This window comes from Chaetodon trifascialis, chromosome 9 (assembly GCF_039877785.1).
Source record: "Chaetodon trifascialis isolate fChaTrf1 chromosome 9, fChaTrf1.hap1, whole genome shotgun sequence".
Lineage (NCBI taxonomy): Eukaryota > Metazoa > Chordata > Actinopteri > Chaetodontiformes > Chaetodontidae > Chaetodon > Chaetodon trifascialis.
The window spans coordinates 19,391,482-19,408,581 of record NC_092064.1 but is presented as its reverse complement, the minus strand read 5'-3'; the positions used below and the strand labels follow the sequence as shown (position 1 = coordinate 19,408,581).

The window sequence follows — 17,100 nt, the reverse complement described above, 5'->3', positions numbered from 1 at the left end:
TTATTTTTGTGCAGCGTTTGAGTACTCTGAAAAGCGCTATTTAAGAACAATGTGGTAGTATTATTATTAATGTCGGGAAAAAAATGGCTTTTACTAGATTGGATTTCCTTTATAAGTGGTGTTTGCGCGCGTGTGGTGTAATGGAAACTAATTTAAATAGTTCTACTTTGCATATGCAACGAAGCAAACCAAAAAAAAAAAAAACAATTACTTAATGGAAAAAGGGTTTTTTGAGGGGGGGTCACGACGCACTGCGGGGCTCATGGTGATGAACACTCAAATGATTAAACGTACCTGCCTTCTCGGGGCGGGGGTTCCCGTCTGGTAGGTGACGTGATGCTGAGGGGATTTCCACGTCCCTAACCAGCCAATCAGACCGAGGCTGTTACGGAAACACTAAACTGAAGCGAAGTATGCTTCAGACATTCGACACATGGGTTCAAGTCGCGTCAACACCTTTTCAGCCGCCGGTACCAACACTCAGAGCTCAGTTTCCAGCCCGACGAGTCTTTTCCCGGAGTTGTGTTAAAGAAAGCGACAAGTTTTGACCCAGAAGACAAGATACCGGAAATTAACCGCTTTGGAACGACTTCAAGGACACGAGGGAGGAGTTGATGGTTCAAAAACTCTTCACATGCGATGAAAGATATGGATCTCTTCAATGGTATCTCTGGTAGGTGTTAAGATTCAGTCTTTATGTTTGTGTATGTGTGTACGTGTGTGTGTGTGTGTGAGAGAGAGAGAGAGGGGGGAGAGTGAGAGAGAGCTGACATCATCACCGGGCATGTGATTTGTCAGGGCAGAGGAGCCAACACCCATACCCGGGATGTGAGCACTCCTACCCGGCTCTCACGGGCAGTTGTGCAGCTTTAACATTTCCATGCTGTTTTCTTCCGCCTTGTCTGACTCTCTGCTCTCTGTTCGTCCTGCAGATCGAGGGCAGTCAGACTTCGGTGAGTGTTGACTCTTCGTTTGTGCCTTTCGCTGAGGAGAAATGCAGCCATGCATGCGTCCGCTGCTGTACAGTGTTACTGAAAAGTGTGACCGGAGGCGACCTCATGCAGAAGTAGACCATCATTAGTATTTCAACTTCCTCATGTGGTGTTGTGATGTTTCTCACACAGCCTCAATTTAATACGGTGGCCCAGAGGTGCAAAACGACACATTTCATAAGACTCAATAGCTCTATTAAACATTCCATGCATTCATTCAAGTGTATTTATTGAATTTAAGGCTGTCATTAATCATTAATCATCACTAATTGACCTATTATTTATATCTTTAATCTACTGACGTTACTGTGGCAGTGTAAGAAAACCAGCTAAAATGAACTTAAATTGCATTTCACATAAGTCACGACTGCTTTGTTGACATGTTATGCAAAGTGGCTGCAGGAAACTCTGGTTTCAGTTTGGTTGGCAAGTGTCAGACAGTATAGCTCAACCACAGGTATGAATCAGCGTGCACGGTACACTTCACTGCCGGTGTCAACAACGGCAGCACTAAACAGTAACAATGCCAACCATGGATTCAGCTAACTATATTGACACTACACATTTGTATTTTTTGGTCATGGTATGAACATGATAATGCACTTTAAGGTGTTCTGATATAGAAAATAATGGACAGTGTCAAGTCAACATCACTTCCAAAGTTCAGCATGTACTAACAAAAAGGCAGTGTGTTGTTACCTTTATTTTTCATTGCTTTAACGTAGGGCTGCAATTTTCCATTATTTTCCTTATTGATTATTTTCCTTATTGATTAGATTATTTGTTTGTTTATGTTTACCATCAATGTTGTTTTACAGACCTAATCAATGAAATCATCACAGAGGACAGTGAGCGGGAGGTAGCCTCCCTCCCTGGACCTCCTCGCCCTCCCGTTGACCTCATCTGTCAGCCGCACAGCGAGAACCCAAGGAGGCTCCGACAGAGCTCCTCACCGCCATCTCAGTCCATGCTGGTGGCGAGAGGCACCGCATGTCAGGTGAGTGGGATCAATTATGTTAAAGGCGTGTACGTTTTGTGTTGCAGAGATATTTAGTGAAGTTAGCAGGCTAACCAGTCAGCTGCAGCCCGTCCTGTACCACAATACCGCTTTGTAGGCGAGTTTCAGCTTGGAGATGTGAGTTTGTTACGCTTCACAAGCTTTCTTAGCTTTTTACTCTCATAAATAAACTAACAAAATGTGAAGAATGAAAATATTCTTACACTTATTTTCCTTATTAAACAGGAAAAAAAAGTTCACATTCCAAACTTTCTCCCTTTAATGGAGCTAAAATGAGCTTGTTTTGCATTACTTGCAAGAATGATCATGGTTAGCCAATCAGAGGCCGAGTAGGGCGGGTCATCTCTCCACCGCGGTAGAATTTGTAAATTTACACCGGCATACTTAGTTGGCTAATAGGGCCACTAGCTGCACGGCTAACTGAGCTAACTACCTAACAGCAGCTAGTAGCTACAGCCATCGATAGCTACACAAAGAGTATAGTGAGCAGCAGTTAGCGGTTACTCTGGTGATTATGCTGCCCCCTATCTGTTAGGAGTGACCTGCGACAGGTGGCCAATTCTTCCACAGTGTGCCTTCAAATATTTAAGCATATTCTTGCAGTCTGCTCTCTGCTACCAAACCAAAGGTTTGACTACATTAATGCCAAAACAGACAGTCCATTAATCGCTAAGTCAATTGTCAGGAAATTAATTAATGTCAATTTTTGAAAAAAAGAAAAAGAAAAAAGAAAAAAAAAATTAAATAAAATGGTTTCAGCCTCTCAAATGTGAGGATTTCCTTCTTCTTTTTCAATTCTGTATGGTGAAGTGTATGTTTTTGGTGTTGGACTGTTGCTCAGACCAAAAAAGTCAGTCATACAAGCACTTTGAAGATGTTACCTTGACCTCTGGGAATGTTTCACTATTTTCTGACATTTTAACGACTCAGCAGTCAGCAGATTAATCAATGATGAAAATCATTTGTCGCGGCCCCGAACTACATATGTTGAGTACACAAACACTGTCCATGACTGTGACTCAGTCATTGATTTTGTCCACATTTCCTTCGTGTTGCTATTGAAAGCTTGTTAATATCAAACAATAGAGGAAGCTCCAGGCAGGCGTCACTTCTGTTAGGCTGTAACAATAGGCGACTGTGCAGCTTTAGTGAAGAGGTTTTTTACTTGGTGGAAGAAGGTGCAGTGTTGCACATGTGTAGCCTGCAGATGATCGGGTGTATTCTTCATTGTACAGAATAATTAGGCAGTCAGGCAGGTTGGTCTCTTACTGTAAAACACGTGGTTTAGCGACAGCTGGCAGATCAGAGGTGGTTTAATCTGATCAGACTGCAGTGACGCTGTAGCCACGCAGTCAGGTGAGAAAGTAGCCGAAGCTCCTTATTGGCAAATGGCCTGTATGCGGGTTTCCTACATTCACTTTGTTTGTTTGTTTGTTTGTTAAAAGTCTTTGTGGCCCGTGATAGAGGCTGACACACCTCCTCAACACGCTTTCCTGGGGGAGGAGGCTGAGGGAGAGGAAGGAGGAGCGGAAGAAATGTAATCTGACTCCTACTTTCAGTTTGCCGTCCTTTCTGTTTATGAGCCAAACCCACCGGGGGGTGAAAGGTCACATTCTTCGCCTCGCGGCGCTTCTCCAATTGGTGGATCCAGGTCAGGTTGAGCTTACATCCTGTTTCCTGCTCGCTGGCTCAGTCTGCCAGGCTTTTGTTTAGCTCCGGTGGCTTCAGGCTAACAGGTATGCCCAGGCTGACACGCTTGCGGACGCACGCACACGAACAGACATCTGTGGCTCGACAGGATATTGTGAAACATGAGCTCATGCGGAGGCATCACCCAGATCTCTGCAGCAACGGTTTAATGAGCGCTCAGTCTGAGTAACCGCTACACAGGCGACGAGGGTCTCAACTTCTTTACGTCTTTGTTCTCTGCAGGTTTGGTTATCCATTTGTTGTTAAACTGAGGCTTCAGACATATTAGCTGATGCTTCAGACTCTAAATATGAAGTGAGTTTTGTGAGGTTTAACATGTTTTCATGATGCTTTGTTTTTCTTTTACATCACATGGAAGCTGATCAGAGGCCCAGCTGGACAGAAATTGATGAGCGAGGACAGGGAGCGTTGTTGATAGAGTAAAAGTACTAAAAGTAAAAGCAGCACTTAGAGGGACATATTCAACGACAAGTCTGAGTGGGAGCGGAAAGAGCTGTGGTGTAACGCAAAAATGAGACATTAAAGTGCAAGAGGAGGAGTCAAATGAGCACATGGTTAACTCTGTGCACTGATGGAAAGCACATGTATGAAGGAAAATCATGCAGTGACTCAATTTTGCTGCTTGGTTTCACTGCAGCTATGATGCCTCACCTCCATCGTCATCCGCTATAATGGACGACAGACATGTGGTTCCCTGTTTTATACTTGCATGCGACTGTTTATTATTACTGTCATTATTTCTGCTGTAAGTCGATGTTTTCTAATGCTGTAGGGAAGCCTATAGACGTTAGTAGTACTTGTAGTATTTAGGTCTTTTTTTAAAGTCCTGCATTCAAAATACTCCCCTGTGACTGACATATTATTAAATGTTACATTATATGATTGTTAGTACTTATGTGTAAATGCTTAGCAGCATTTTACTATTGTAGGTGGTCAAGGAGGACCTTCCAAAGAGTCACAAGATTAATCTCAACATGTCTTTTAATTTGAAATTTTGTATAGTTTCACCTCCTTTGCCCTCAGAGAGATGTTTGGTGGAAGTGCTAACAACCTGCAAGACTAGCAGGTTGAGCTAGACTGCTTCTTTGAAGGGGTTGCAGACCAGAAAGGTGGAGTTTTTATGTAAAAGTCTTAATCTGAAAAGAAACTTAGAGCTATAGCTCTCAAACAAATGTAGTGAAGTATAAATAAAGTAGCAGATCATTACATTTCTATCACTCTCTGTAGACATTGTGGATATTGCTGCAGCTTCAGAGAAAAGATAGAAGTTGCTGCCTGTTACAAATATCTTGGCTTGATGACTTTCTTTCTCTTAAGCATTAAACATGTTGAAAAGCTTGTCAACGGAGACTGAAGGTTTGTTAGTTTCTCTTTTGAAGCTTGTGTGCAAACACTGTTCTAAAACCATCGTATCTCTGCAAATGTATTTCATCTTGCTATCATTATCTCAGATCACAGGATACGTATCTGCTGACTGCTGTCTCCATTCTCATTTGTGTCTGTTCGTGGCCTCGGTCTTTTGTATTGTTTTAGCTGCTTTATGCTGACCAGGTCTCTGCTGCAGAAGAGGTTTCCAGCTTCAGTGGGCCTTAATTGGATGAATAGAGGTTAAATAATGTTAATAAGGTTGTGTTTTTTCTTCACAGCCAACCTGCACCTTCCCTCAGCCCCTGCAGCAGTCGTGCACGTCCAGAGACATGGCTCATCCTTCCCGGGGAGGCGCCTCTGCAGCCGGTTCCTCTCGCCGTGGTCGAGGCTCCTCCTGTCTGCTGGCCTCTAAGAGCTCCGGTGGCATTTCTGCTCAGAACCGGCTAGGCGACACCGAGATGCTGGAGCATATTCTACAGAAGCCCAAACTGGTGGTGGTGGAGGAGCCCAAGGAGAGAGGCATGAGGTTTCGCTATGAATGTGAGGGACGCTCAGCTGGCAGCATCCTGGGGACGTCCAGCACTGAAACCAACAAGACTCAGCCTGCAATAGAGGTAGACACATCACAGTTAAACTTGGTTTTTGTTTTGGACCATCAAGGGGGTTTACTCGCCTCTGAGACTGTTGAGAGGGTTTAACCACAGTCCTTGTTTGGTGTTCACACTTGAACCCCCAGTGTCGGCCGGTGGAGACGGGTGGAGCTGGAAGGATGTGGGTTGCTAGAGACAATTAGAAAGTCCCCACAAATCCCAGCTCAAGTGTGGTCAAAGACAGGCGGTTTATTCCCTCCCTGCATACTAACAAACACACCTACACGTTCATCTTCACCCCATACGAACACCATCACACAACGAGGGCCACACTTGAGGCATGTGGGGGTTTTAAGTGAGACATCAGTGGATCACTGCAATTTGTGTAGATGATATCTAGTAATTTAAGTAAAACCTGAGCTTAATATATAGGTTTTCAGCATTTCTGCTTTTTGTCCACCTGTAATTCTTGATGAAATTGAAACCTGGTGATCAGTTGGGCTGTGCAATACGACCGAAATCTCATATCCAGATAACGAAACGTATCTCAGTATAGCACATTTTCTCTTCAATTCAATGAATATACAATGACCACAAGGGGAAGGTGTATTTCTCACTACTTTTTGAATTAAACACTAAATCTTATTTCATTATTTTTCTCTTTTTATTTAAAACCTTTGTGCAAATCTTCAGTGAACTATTTAACAAAAAATGAACTGTATGAAATATAAAAAGGTTAATAGTGTGTGCAGGTGTTAAAGGAGGTTAGTGGTGTTTCAGTCCAGCTGCATAATACAGAAAACACAAAACACAACCACATCAATGCGACAGAAGCAGCCCTACTTTCGGTACAGCTCTTCGTGTTGTCCTCTCCCGCTCAGACATTTAATATGATAAATAAATGCACAAATACCGCTCGAAGAATATAAAATAAAGGCTGATTGAATCTGAATTGGAACAGTTTGCCGCTCTTCCTCAGGCAGAATTTGCTGCTTAAGTTTGAAAAATGTTTCTGGATTTGGCTCCCGTCCTTTTTTCCGAGTATTAGAGTGATAAAGTCACCACGTTGAAACACTTCCTGATTGACAATACAACAATTCACATGCGGTTTGTGTGTATAGATCTTATTTCTCTGTTTGTACTCCTGTCGTTCATCTTTCTGTCCTGTCCTCGCTTTCAGATTCAAGGTCCCATTGATGACATAAAGAAGGTCACAGTCACCGTTTCCTTGGTGACCAAAGACCTCCCACACAGGCCTCATCCCCACTGCCTTGTGGGTAAAGATTGCCCGAACAGTTCAGGAATCTGCGTGGTCACGCTCAACCCTCACCACAACCGGCGTCACAGGTGCACGTCCCATTATCTCCTCTCCCAGCACAGCTTTTTTTTTTCTTTTCCCTACACTCGTCACATCGTAACATCTTTCCCTCTTTTCCATCTCACCCGTTATCGTTTTCTGTCTCCTGACAAAATGTGTGTTTTCTTCTCTCCCTTCTGGACTTACAGCTTTGCTAACCTTGGGATTCAGTGTGTGAGGAGGAAAGAGCTGGACGTTTCACTTCAGAAAAGACGAGGCCTAAATATCGACCCCTTTCAAAGTAAGATGAATCCTATATTGTAGTTTTTCCTGTATATCCATATATTTAAATATAAAGGATGATACAGTGTCTTCTGTCCTCACTCAGACTTCATGATTGATCTTTTGTCTTTTTGTCCCTCAGCTGGCGACTCAAAGGGCATTGAAGACATGGACATGAACGCTGTGCGTCTGTGTTTTCAGTGCGAGATCGAGTGGAATGATGGCAGAAAAGACAGTCTCAGCCCAGTGGTGTCCAACCCCATCTATGACAAGAGTGAGACGCTGCCAGACACAAACACTTATGACCTACGTTAAAAATATGTGAATGTATTTCCTGATCCTGATGCACTGCTGCGTGTGTGTTTGGCTCACAGAGGCCACGACGACATCGCAGCTGAAGATCAGCTGTTTGAACGAGTACAGAGGTTCCTGTGCCGGCAAGACAGAGATCTACATGCTGTGTGACAAAGTGCAGAAAGGTAAGATCATCCTGTTGAGCTGCTACAGAATATACAGAGGGGGGACAAAATTAGGCTCACACAGCAGCGAACATGGGACAAGCTTAGCGTCCACTGCAGGAGTTCAGTGTCTAAAACATCCTCTGCTGGGTCACTTACAACCCAACCAAACGACAGACATTTAGAGTATGATGATGATGATGTGACTCTTCCTCTGTGACGGCTATTAAAACAAGGTGCAAACCAGATAAGACATCCATCTGTGACATAGTGTGTGGCTACAGCAGATATATGATTAAAGGACCTATATTATGCTTATTTCCAGGTTCATACTTTTATTTTGGGTGTCTACTAGAAAATGTTTACATGCTTTAATATTAAAAAAACACATTGTTTTTCTCATACTTTCCATTGCTGCAGCACCTCTTTTCACCCTCTGTCAGAAACGCCCTGTTTTAGTGCCTGTCTCTTTAAAGCCCTGTGTGCTCTGATTGGTCAGCTCTCACAGGCCTCAGCAGGCCATGTTTTAACAGTGTGGTGTTGGGCGTGGCTGGGGGCGAATACGTGCTGTGTGCAGTTCTTAGTGGATTGAGGCTTGAGGAGAACGTACACCTGCTTTATCATCCAAAAAGATATGGATGTTTCTGTAATAAGTGTCTTTCAGTCATCATTGAAGAGGTTTCTCTTCTGACCACGGTTTCTTTTGATCGTGTTTTTTCCTGTGTTTTGTACACACAGGACACTTTGTTAATTACTGTCCAAAGCTCTGAAACACACCACCTGTAGGTATCGGGGAAGCCAGAACTATTACTTTACTATTTGTAAAAGAAAGCTAAAAACTTATCCTTTAACCAGCTGTGACTGTCCTGATACAGGCCTGACACCTTTGTGCTTTGCCTCACACTTGTTTTAAAATGTTTATTTTACTTGATTTTATGTACTTTATTTTTAACTTTATTTTATTACTACTGTTCTGAGTGCACCATTTTATTTTCCATCCTATCTTATGGATTCTCTTTATTCTATTTTCGTCCTTATTTTGATCTTATTTTAACATTATCAAGTGGGTTTTACTCTCATTACATTTCATTTTCTATCCCTGTTCTGTTGATGTTATATTGATGTGTGGGATTTCTGTGGTCTAAAGCACTTTGAGCTGCATTTCTTATGAATGAAAGGTGCTGCAGTAATAATAATAATAATAATAATAATAATAATAATAAACTCAGATGCTGAAATTTAATCTTACTGCTGTAGACCACACTTGGTGTGATCAGATAAAAGATCTCAATAGCGCAGTTCTTCGAAACAATAATCATTTTTCCTGTTTAGCACGGCTCTGTGTGTTGTCACTGATCCACAGATGACATAGAGATCATCTTCAGGCGAGGGTCGTGGAAGGCGAGCGGGGAGTTTGCCCAGACAGACGTGCACCGGCAGATCGCCATCGTGTTTAAGACCCCACCCTACCAGGACCAGGACATCACGGAGGAGGTTGAAGTCAGCGTCACCCTGCGTCGCCTCTCAGACCAGATGGAGAGCGAGCCGATTAGCTTCACGTACCTGCCGCACAACCCAGGTCAGCCAGGACTGCACAGCACTGAACTGTGTGATCGACGGCAGCTTTGGCTGAAACGCCTTAAATTTGCTTCTACCAACAAGCAGGAGGTTAATTATTTGTGTCCTCATTTCAGATCCATATGAGGTGAAGCGGAAGAGAAAGATAAAGTCAGACATCAGCTTCAGAGAGAAACCTTGTGTGACGGGTGAGGCTTGAGCATCGTCAGTCCTTTTCTTTCTTTGTTCATGTTTGTTTTTGTGGTATGTCGAGGCAGTTTGGAGGGAAGGTGATTCAATGAGCAAAGTAGACCTTTGTGTTGGTCAGATTGTTGGTCTGAATCAGCCTTTTTTACAGCGTTTGTCACAGCAGGAAAAGCACAGCTGTTACTACTAAGAGTAACAACAGACACTGTGTCTTTTGTTAACACTGTAATCAACTTTTCTGCAGACAGTTAATCAGGCATTGTGACCTCGTCTCAAATTGCACGTCAAACAACCACCAACCTTGCAGAAAATGGCCCCTTTTCTTAAATTAGTTGGCCCTGATCAGTTTGTGGGTTAAAATCCTTATTTATTGTACAGAAATAAGAATAAAAACTGGACTCAGACGATATCACATTCTTAGAAAACTAAAATAAAATAAAAAATTATACATTTTTGTTTTCTTAATTTAGCCTTTGTCAGTTCACTCAAATCAATTTGGAGGCATTGATGCATGTTTATTTAGACTGGTGATGTCTCCATGACTGCGTCAGCGTCCGTCATAAAGTGATATAAAGCTGGTATAAAAACAAAACTGAAATGAGCAAATCCAACTAACTGAGACTAAACTGAATTGAAATCAAAATTAAAAATGACATAAAAAAAATCAAATAAAAATGTGAAAAAACAAAACTGTAATAACTCTGATATGCACGCATATATGTATATACTACAGACAAAGTAGAATCAAATGTACATACAGACCTCCTGAAGTGGAATAAAGGTAAAAGGTGCAGCGCATTAATGAGTCACCAGTTTATCAGCCACACTAAGAGAGAGGTGCTCCCGTTATTTAGCCGACTGTCTTAATGGGACAAAATAGTCTCCAGGCTTTGTGGAGAATTCCGGAGGTCCAGGGTGCTACAACAGCTGCAGTCTGTAGGAGGTCTGTGGCATTTTGGAGCGGAGGTAGAACATCATCTCACTGCCGTCTTCATGTCTGATGTTTTCTGATTTCTCTTCCAAACTGGAGGGATTAGTGGGGGTATTGAAGGCTCTAGATGTTGTATACTTAATTATTATCAAGGTTCAAACAGTAAGAATCACATCATGATCTGAGGAAGTTCTCTGCCTAATCACTGACCTGTCATCATATTTCAACCAGGTGTTCATGTTCTCTGTTTCCTCTCCTGCAGCAGAAAGTGCACCTGCAGCAGAGCAGCCCTTCCACTTCCCGCAGCCTCAAAGCGTGTCTCCGGACGAGAGGCTTTGTGCTGCCCAGCCCGGGGCCTCCGCTGTCGGGGAAATGTGTTACAATGAGGTCCAGGACTCAAACAGTGGCGCCGATGCGACAGCCATCCTTAACCAGTTGCTGGAAATACCTGCATTATGGGACATGATATCCGACCCGAGCTTCACCTCGTCCGTGCCCCCTGGCTTTGACCAGGGGCCCGACGCCAACGGCACGTTTGCCAGCGTGGATCTGAACTTTAACCAGAACTTTGGCTCGTACGCGCAGGACTTTTCCCATTACAACGACTTGCAGTTCAACATGCTCGTCAACGAGAACCAGACTCCGCAGTCAGAGGCGCAGGACAGCCCCTTCAACGTGGTCCAGGTGAAGTTAGAGGAGGAGCCCTGAGGACGGGACAGACAGGATCATGTAGCGCTTTTACACAAGAGAATAATTGGACATTTTGGGAAATATTTTTATTACCTTTGGAGAGAGCCAGGCTAGCTAGCTGCTCCCCCTGTTTCCTGTCTTTGTGCTAAGCTATACTAAGCTAACCAGCTTGATGAGAATGGTATCAATCTTCTAATCTAACTCTCGTCATGAAAGAGAATAATCTTATTTCCCAGAATGTTGAACTTGTCCCTTAACCCCTCAGGAGTTCGAGCCAAACAAGATTATGTGAAATGTGTTTGTAGACTCATTTGGTTTCACAGCTCTACACTGTTGCCCTCTCACTCACCCCCTGTCTTTATCTTTGTCTGAACGCCTTGCTGGTCAAGGCTTTAGCAAGGTTAACATTCTTGAATATTAAATACTGCTAGCATTAATCTGCAGGCTTAAGGTCAGATGACGGTGATGGAGACCCATTGGACATATTGAACAGCTGAGACCCTTCCATAAATTGCTGTCTTGTATTAAATGATTGATGTGGTAAGACTGAAATACCTGTCGCGTTTTTGGATTGTAGTTTTAAAACTCGAAGTCTCAAGAAGAGTAGTTCCAGATCTGTTATTCACATTGTCCTCGTGTGTTACTCTGCTGATGTGGCCATCACAGCAGTTGGCTTGTTTAATATTTAATCTACTTAAATGCAATAGAAACCAGTCTTCCTCGTATTCATAGCCATGTGTCAGTTCCTTTTGTTCCGCAGTTTCTCTCTCGTGCCAAGCATTCAAATTTCCACTCACACGTCCAACTCATCCGCCCCCTCGCTGCTGCACCGTAGTGTCAATATTTCAGAAGAGACAAAAATAAAATCTCAGTTGGTGTTATTTTTGTCGTGTCGTTACTTCCTCTGAAACTATTGCTTTTGTGATGTTTGTGAGCTGTAAAAAGAAACAAAAGGGGAAGAGGACATTTGTGAATGTGAGCCATCTTCAGCTGCCGGCCTACACACATTCCTAACCTGCTCGCTCACTTACAAAAACAATGAATCTTGGCAACAGAAAGTAGACGGTTTTACGCTTTTTACATCCAAGCTTTCAATGCCAGCAGTGTCACGAGATGACATTGCGTGACTTGTTTGCCCAAGAAATTAAAGAGAAACGCTCAGATGAAGAGTCCTTTGTTCGTGGCTCTCAGACACCTTGCTGGTCTGTTCAGTCGCAGCATCTTTACCTCACACAAGCAACACAAAGACTGTTTATTCTCAGAAACTTGGCTGTCATGTCGGAGAATAATCCAGACTAAAGAAAATCCATTTCTCCTTTTAGTTTGTGGTTTGTGTGCTGAGTCTTTTGAAAGGCCACAGGCTTATTGGGAAACTTGTTACGCCACATTAGAAATTTTCATAGATGAAGACAGATTGGGAATTATGCTATTACAGCCCAGATTCCAAAGAAATTGGGACATGGTGCAAAACATAAATAAAACAGAACTAATCCTTTTTGACATATACAAAAAGGACACAGTACAAAGACACTATATTTAGTGTTTGACCTCATCAGCTTCATTGATTTTTGCAGAAATACGTTTCAAATAAGCTGGGACAGGAGCAGCTAAAGACTGGGAAAGGCTCAGTCGTTCACATGTGAGGATGGAGAAAGGTTTACCACTCTGTGAACACATGAATGAATGAAGGATGTTACTACACAGTTTCATTTACGTTTGGACAGTGTCCAAGCTTTTCTAGAAGGTTGTACCTAACCTTCAAATGTCAAAGTCCAATTTCAGCATGTTTTTCTGATGTTATAGTCTGTAAAAGTTTCATTCAATCACACTCAGTTTGGGATTTTTTCAGTAATATCTGTTAATGTTTACATTCTGTAGTAAATAATTAAGTGGCGGAGTCCGCCATTCCCGCCATGATTCAGACTGCCTTCACACAGCAGATACACCTTTGCTTTTCTGTTTCAACTCTGACAAAAAAGATGCTCAGGGATTATTTGGTAGAATTATTTTGCTAGGATTATAACAATTATTTTCAGGATCAGTTAATTCATTAATTGTTTAATCTACACAATATTAGAGGGAAAGCATCCATCAGAATTTCAATTTCCTATAGTCCAAGGTGATGAAAAAAGTAGCAAATCTAAGAGGAAATTTAATGATAAATTTAGTTTTTTTTTTATTGATAAATCAGCAAAATTGTTGCTGCTAATTGTCTAATAGTATGACTGAGCTCAAATGATAGTCATGAACCAGTTTTTACTGAGAAGTACACAATGGTTTACTGAGTATTTAACATTCTCAGTGGTCCATCTGTCATGTTCTGCTGTTGGCAGTGTGTAAGTTGGCGCAGGTGTTACCTTTCCAGCCTCCGCTCGTCACTTGCAACCACCGGGAAACTCCACGCTGGGCTGGTGTCCAAGGCCTTTTATCTAGTGTACACACAGAGGGATACACATTACTTCCAATGAAATGGCACCACCATTCCCTGCTGCTGGGACTGGTCCGGACATGTCCACACTATCACCTTCAACACATGGTCATCCTCTGTGCCGAAGGTGGAAAAGTGGTGCTCTGATAAAGACTTGAACAGCTGCGTCTCTGCACTGAGCTCAGCTGCAGCCTGGCTGTACGGGCCTGACAGTTACAGGAAGTATTTGCATCTTCCAAGATTCTCTGATAAAGGATTAGTTTTACTCTGAGAGTTCAATGTTTTAGAAATGATGACTTGCTTTCTTGAGAGGACTGATACCACATGTGGACAGGAGTCAGCAGCTGGTTATCTTAGCATACAGACTGGAAACGGAGGGAACAGCTAGCCTGGCTGTCCAAAAGTAACACAATCTGAATCACACTCATTTTACCATTGAACAAATAAACCAAACAGTACAATGTGTTAATTAGTAAGCTTTAGAGGTCCTGGCACGTGTTTTTTTTTTTTTTTTTTTTTTACCTTTGTACAGGGTCAGACTGGCTGCTTTCAGTCCTGTCTTTAGGCCAAACTAACCAGCTGCTGTACCTTAGTTTTTAACAGACATGACAGTGGCATACATTTTTTCAGCTAACTCTTGGCAAGAGACTGCATGTTCGAAGACGCAGGACAGAGGACGTGTTAAAACTGGCCAGATGGAGACGTCCTCTCACATGTCACTTGAACACTTCAGGGACTATAATTTCACCCACTCGTCTGTTCTTGGAAAGTCCAGACATGATCTGTGCTGTCCAAAGGTTGCATCAGCCTGACGAGTCTGGATTAGGATTAATCAGATAGAAATCTATGAGGAAGCATTTCTCTCCTCAGTGTGTAAACTTGATCTTATGACATATAACAGACTTCCTTCCAGTGTTCCTGATAATTATATCAGACTAATGTTGTTTCTCAGTGTAATAAAGCATCATTTTCAGACCGCGCCTCCACTTTCAGGTGTATGATGGGTGGAGGTGTCTGTTGGTTTGTGGAGACTCTGGGGAATACTGAGCAGACAGGGTGAGTCATTTGTGGTGGAAACAATCAAATATAGAGACGCTGTTAGAGAGAGATGCAATCTGGGAGCTCGTATGGTTTTTAACCTCAGGAAGAGGAGGTGTTACTTTCACTTAGATTAATTCACACAGGAGCTTTCACTGGGGGCACGCCCACTCTGTCAGGTGATCAGGCACTTGCTGGGAAATCACACACACTTTGGGAAAACAGTGGCACCATGCTTCAGCTTTATTCAGCAATATATATGTATATATTGCTGAATAAGATAATAAAGTTATATATAATTGATATATATATATATACACATATATATCTATGTGGGTATATATATGCACACACACACACACACACACACACACACACATACACACATATATATATGTGCCACCTTTCAATTGCAGAAATGTGCTACACAGAAATAAAGCAATGGACAGACTTAAGAAGAATAAAAACATCATAACATAGAAAGCAATAAAAAGTAAAGTTGGGTCTTGAGCTGCTTTTAAAAGGGTCTCCACAGATCGAGAGAGAATTACAAAGTCTAGGAGCCACACCTCAAACATCACAGTCACCTTTAACTTCAGGCCTCTATCGAAGAACAACCAGCACAGCCTGATCGAGGCTGCAGTAATGTAAGCATGCAGAGCTCTAGATGTGACCACAAGCAGCTTGATCTGGACTGAATTTGGTGGGAAGCCAGTTGTCACCAAAATTTCAATTAGTGCGGTTTGAACAGAAGAGGGAAAAGAGCCAAAGCCTCAGTGACAAGACCTGGCAGAGCAGAAGAGCCTGTTTCATCACCATCCATCCTATTTCTTATGAGGTTTAAGCAGTTGTTGATTAATTTTAATACACTTTCAGTCTTCAGTGGGATGTAAAATTGAATATGTTGATGTTAAGTAGGCATAATATTTGCCACGTTCAACATCTTATTCAGCATGTTAGCACGCTGCATTTGCCCATCAGCGGTAAACATGAGCACCGCTGAGGCTCACGGGTTTCGGTTGAAAATGAAAGTGTTGGGCAGATTAAAACTGTGACCTGATGATGAACTTTTATGCATCAAATTTCATGGCAATCTGTCTGAAAGTTGAGTTATTTCAGGCTGAACTCAAAGTGCTGGACTGACACACACTTTAGCCAGTGTGGCTAAAAGGTACCAGGCTTCACACCTACCAGCACAACTTTCCACAACTGTTCCTGTCCAAGTTTCATTCACCTGAGTGCAATAAGAAAAATCAATGTGGGCTAAAGGTGGATCGGAAAAGGGATTTTTAAAGAGGCACCGACCAAGATAAATATTTAAACGAGTGAATGTAAACAGGAATAGTTGAGAAGCGAGGACAGGTGGAAGCTGATGTGCTGACGATCGGTAGGAAAAATGTGGCACAGACAGGTCACACGGGGTCATGGACTGAAGCTTCAGGAAAAACATCACTAACTTTCAAGCCTCGTGCAGCTCAGAGGAGATGATGAAGATGAAGCAGCCTGATGTCACCAAATGAGCAGCAGTGGCTCCTGGTATGTGTCAGGTTCAGAGATTGTTTTTGTTAACATGTATGATGTGCTAATCACTACACCAAAGGGTAATTCCACACTGAGGATGCTGCTATATACAGAGGCAGTCTTTCTGTTTACAGGTGCCAGGTATCTTTTCTCTTTCTCTGTTGCCAGGTTACAACACCCACGGGAGTCCCCGAGCCAGTAGGGACTCCCCATCTTACCATAATAGCATGCTGCAACCACAGAGTGACAAAACACCATATGCAACAGACACAGATCACAGAGAAGTGCTGAAAGCGAAACCAGGCGAGAAACGGCTCTTTTTGTGTTTTCATAACCGCCTCGTCTAGTTTTTACGGGTCACCTCGAGCTCCTTGCGAGGACCTCAGCTGCATTAGGTGCTGTCTTCATGGGCAGATGTGTGGTTTATTAGACTCTGTTTGTTCTGATGGCAGTGCCCACGCTCATCTCTGAAGAGGAAGTGCTGAGAAAACACAGGAACTGTTTCGCTGCTGTTTGAAGGTGGACATGTGGGGTTATTTGGTTCAATGGATGGACTTGATTAATATCTGGAAATCCTACAATTTAGCTTGATTTTAGTAAAACCAAGTAGGCTCAGTAATTCAAACTAGACCTGATCTCACTGCATTAAATGGTGACTTTACTCATTTAAAACACTTTGGCTCCATCTAATGGGGAAACACTGAAACAGCATGTCCAACATCCTCAAACTTGTATTTCAAAAGCTGCTTTGCTGAGAGTTGATGATGTTTTTTTATGGGCCTATCTAATAATATCTTATTAACAATGTGCTATTGATACTTTTACAGTTGAGTCTTATGACTATGTTCTACATTTTGAGTGTATGAAAGCATTTCTCTTAACTTTTTATTGAGATTAATACTACATGTTGTAAACATGTTACCTGTGTGTGAAATGCAGTTTTTTCTCATTTATGCTCTGCTACCTCCCTGAACTTTTTTTTTTTTTTTTTTTAGTGTTTTATTGTCTTGTGT

At 42.4% G+C, this 17,100-nt stretch overlaps 2 protein-coding genes across 5 annotated transcripts in view; one reads left to right on the top strand and one right to left on the bottom strand.

Moving 5' to 3' along the window:
- Nucleotides 1–17,100, bottom strand: part of ppp1r37 (protein phosphatase 1, regulatory subunit 37) — a 303,049-nt gene that overhangs the window by 229,983 nt on the left and 55,966 nt on the right. The gene's annotated exons all lie outside the window — the stretch shown is intronic.
- relb (v-rel avian reticuloendotheliosis viral oncogene homolog B) lies at nucleotides 412–11,980 on the top strand. 4 transcript variants are annotated; one of them, XM_070971287.1, is made up of 11 exons: nucleotides 412–673; nucleotides 933–953; nucleotides 1,811–1,989; nucleotides 5,367–5,702; nucleotides 6,859–7,025; nucleotides 7,185–7,276; nucleotides 7,400–7,531; nucleotides 7,632–7,736; nucleotides 9,079–9,294; nucleotides 9,410–9,481; nucleotides 10,673–11,980. In XM_070971287.1, the coding sequence occupies exons 1-11, from the start codon at nucleotides 640–642 to the stop codon at nucleotides 11,116–11,118; spliced, it is 1,800 nt and encodes a 599-aa protein (XP_070827388.1). In that variant the 5' UTR covers nucleotides 412–639; the 3' UTR covers nucleotides 11,119–11,980. The 4 variants fall into 4 exon arrangements, with proteins under 4 accessions (XP_070827388.1, XP_070827389.1, XP_070827386.1 ...); XM_070971288.1 differs by lacking the exon at nucleotides 933–953 and having other exon boundaries at nucleotides 529–673; XM_070971285.1 differs by lacking the exon at nucleotides 412–673 and having other exon boundaries at nucleotides 802–953.

What these genes read in the sequence shown, in the direction of transcription:
- relb (XM_070971285.1), top strand. Translation starts at nt 881, where the DNA reads ATGCTGTTTTCTTCCGCCTTGTCTGACTCTCTGCTCTCTGTTCGTCCT. An exon ending in AAATATCGACCCCTTTCAAA is followed by an intron (nt 7,277 to 7,399) that starts GTAAGATGAATC and finishes TTTGTCCCTCAG; the next exon opens with CTGGCGACTCAAAGGGCATT. An exon ending in AGAGAAACCTTGTGTGACGG is followed by an intron (nt 9,482 to 10,672) that starts GTGAGGCTTGAG and finishes CCTCTCCTGCAG; the next exon opens with CAGAAAGTGCACCTGCAGCA.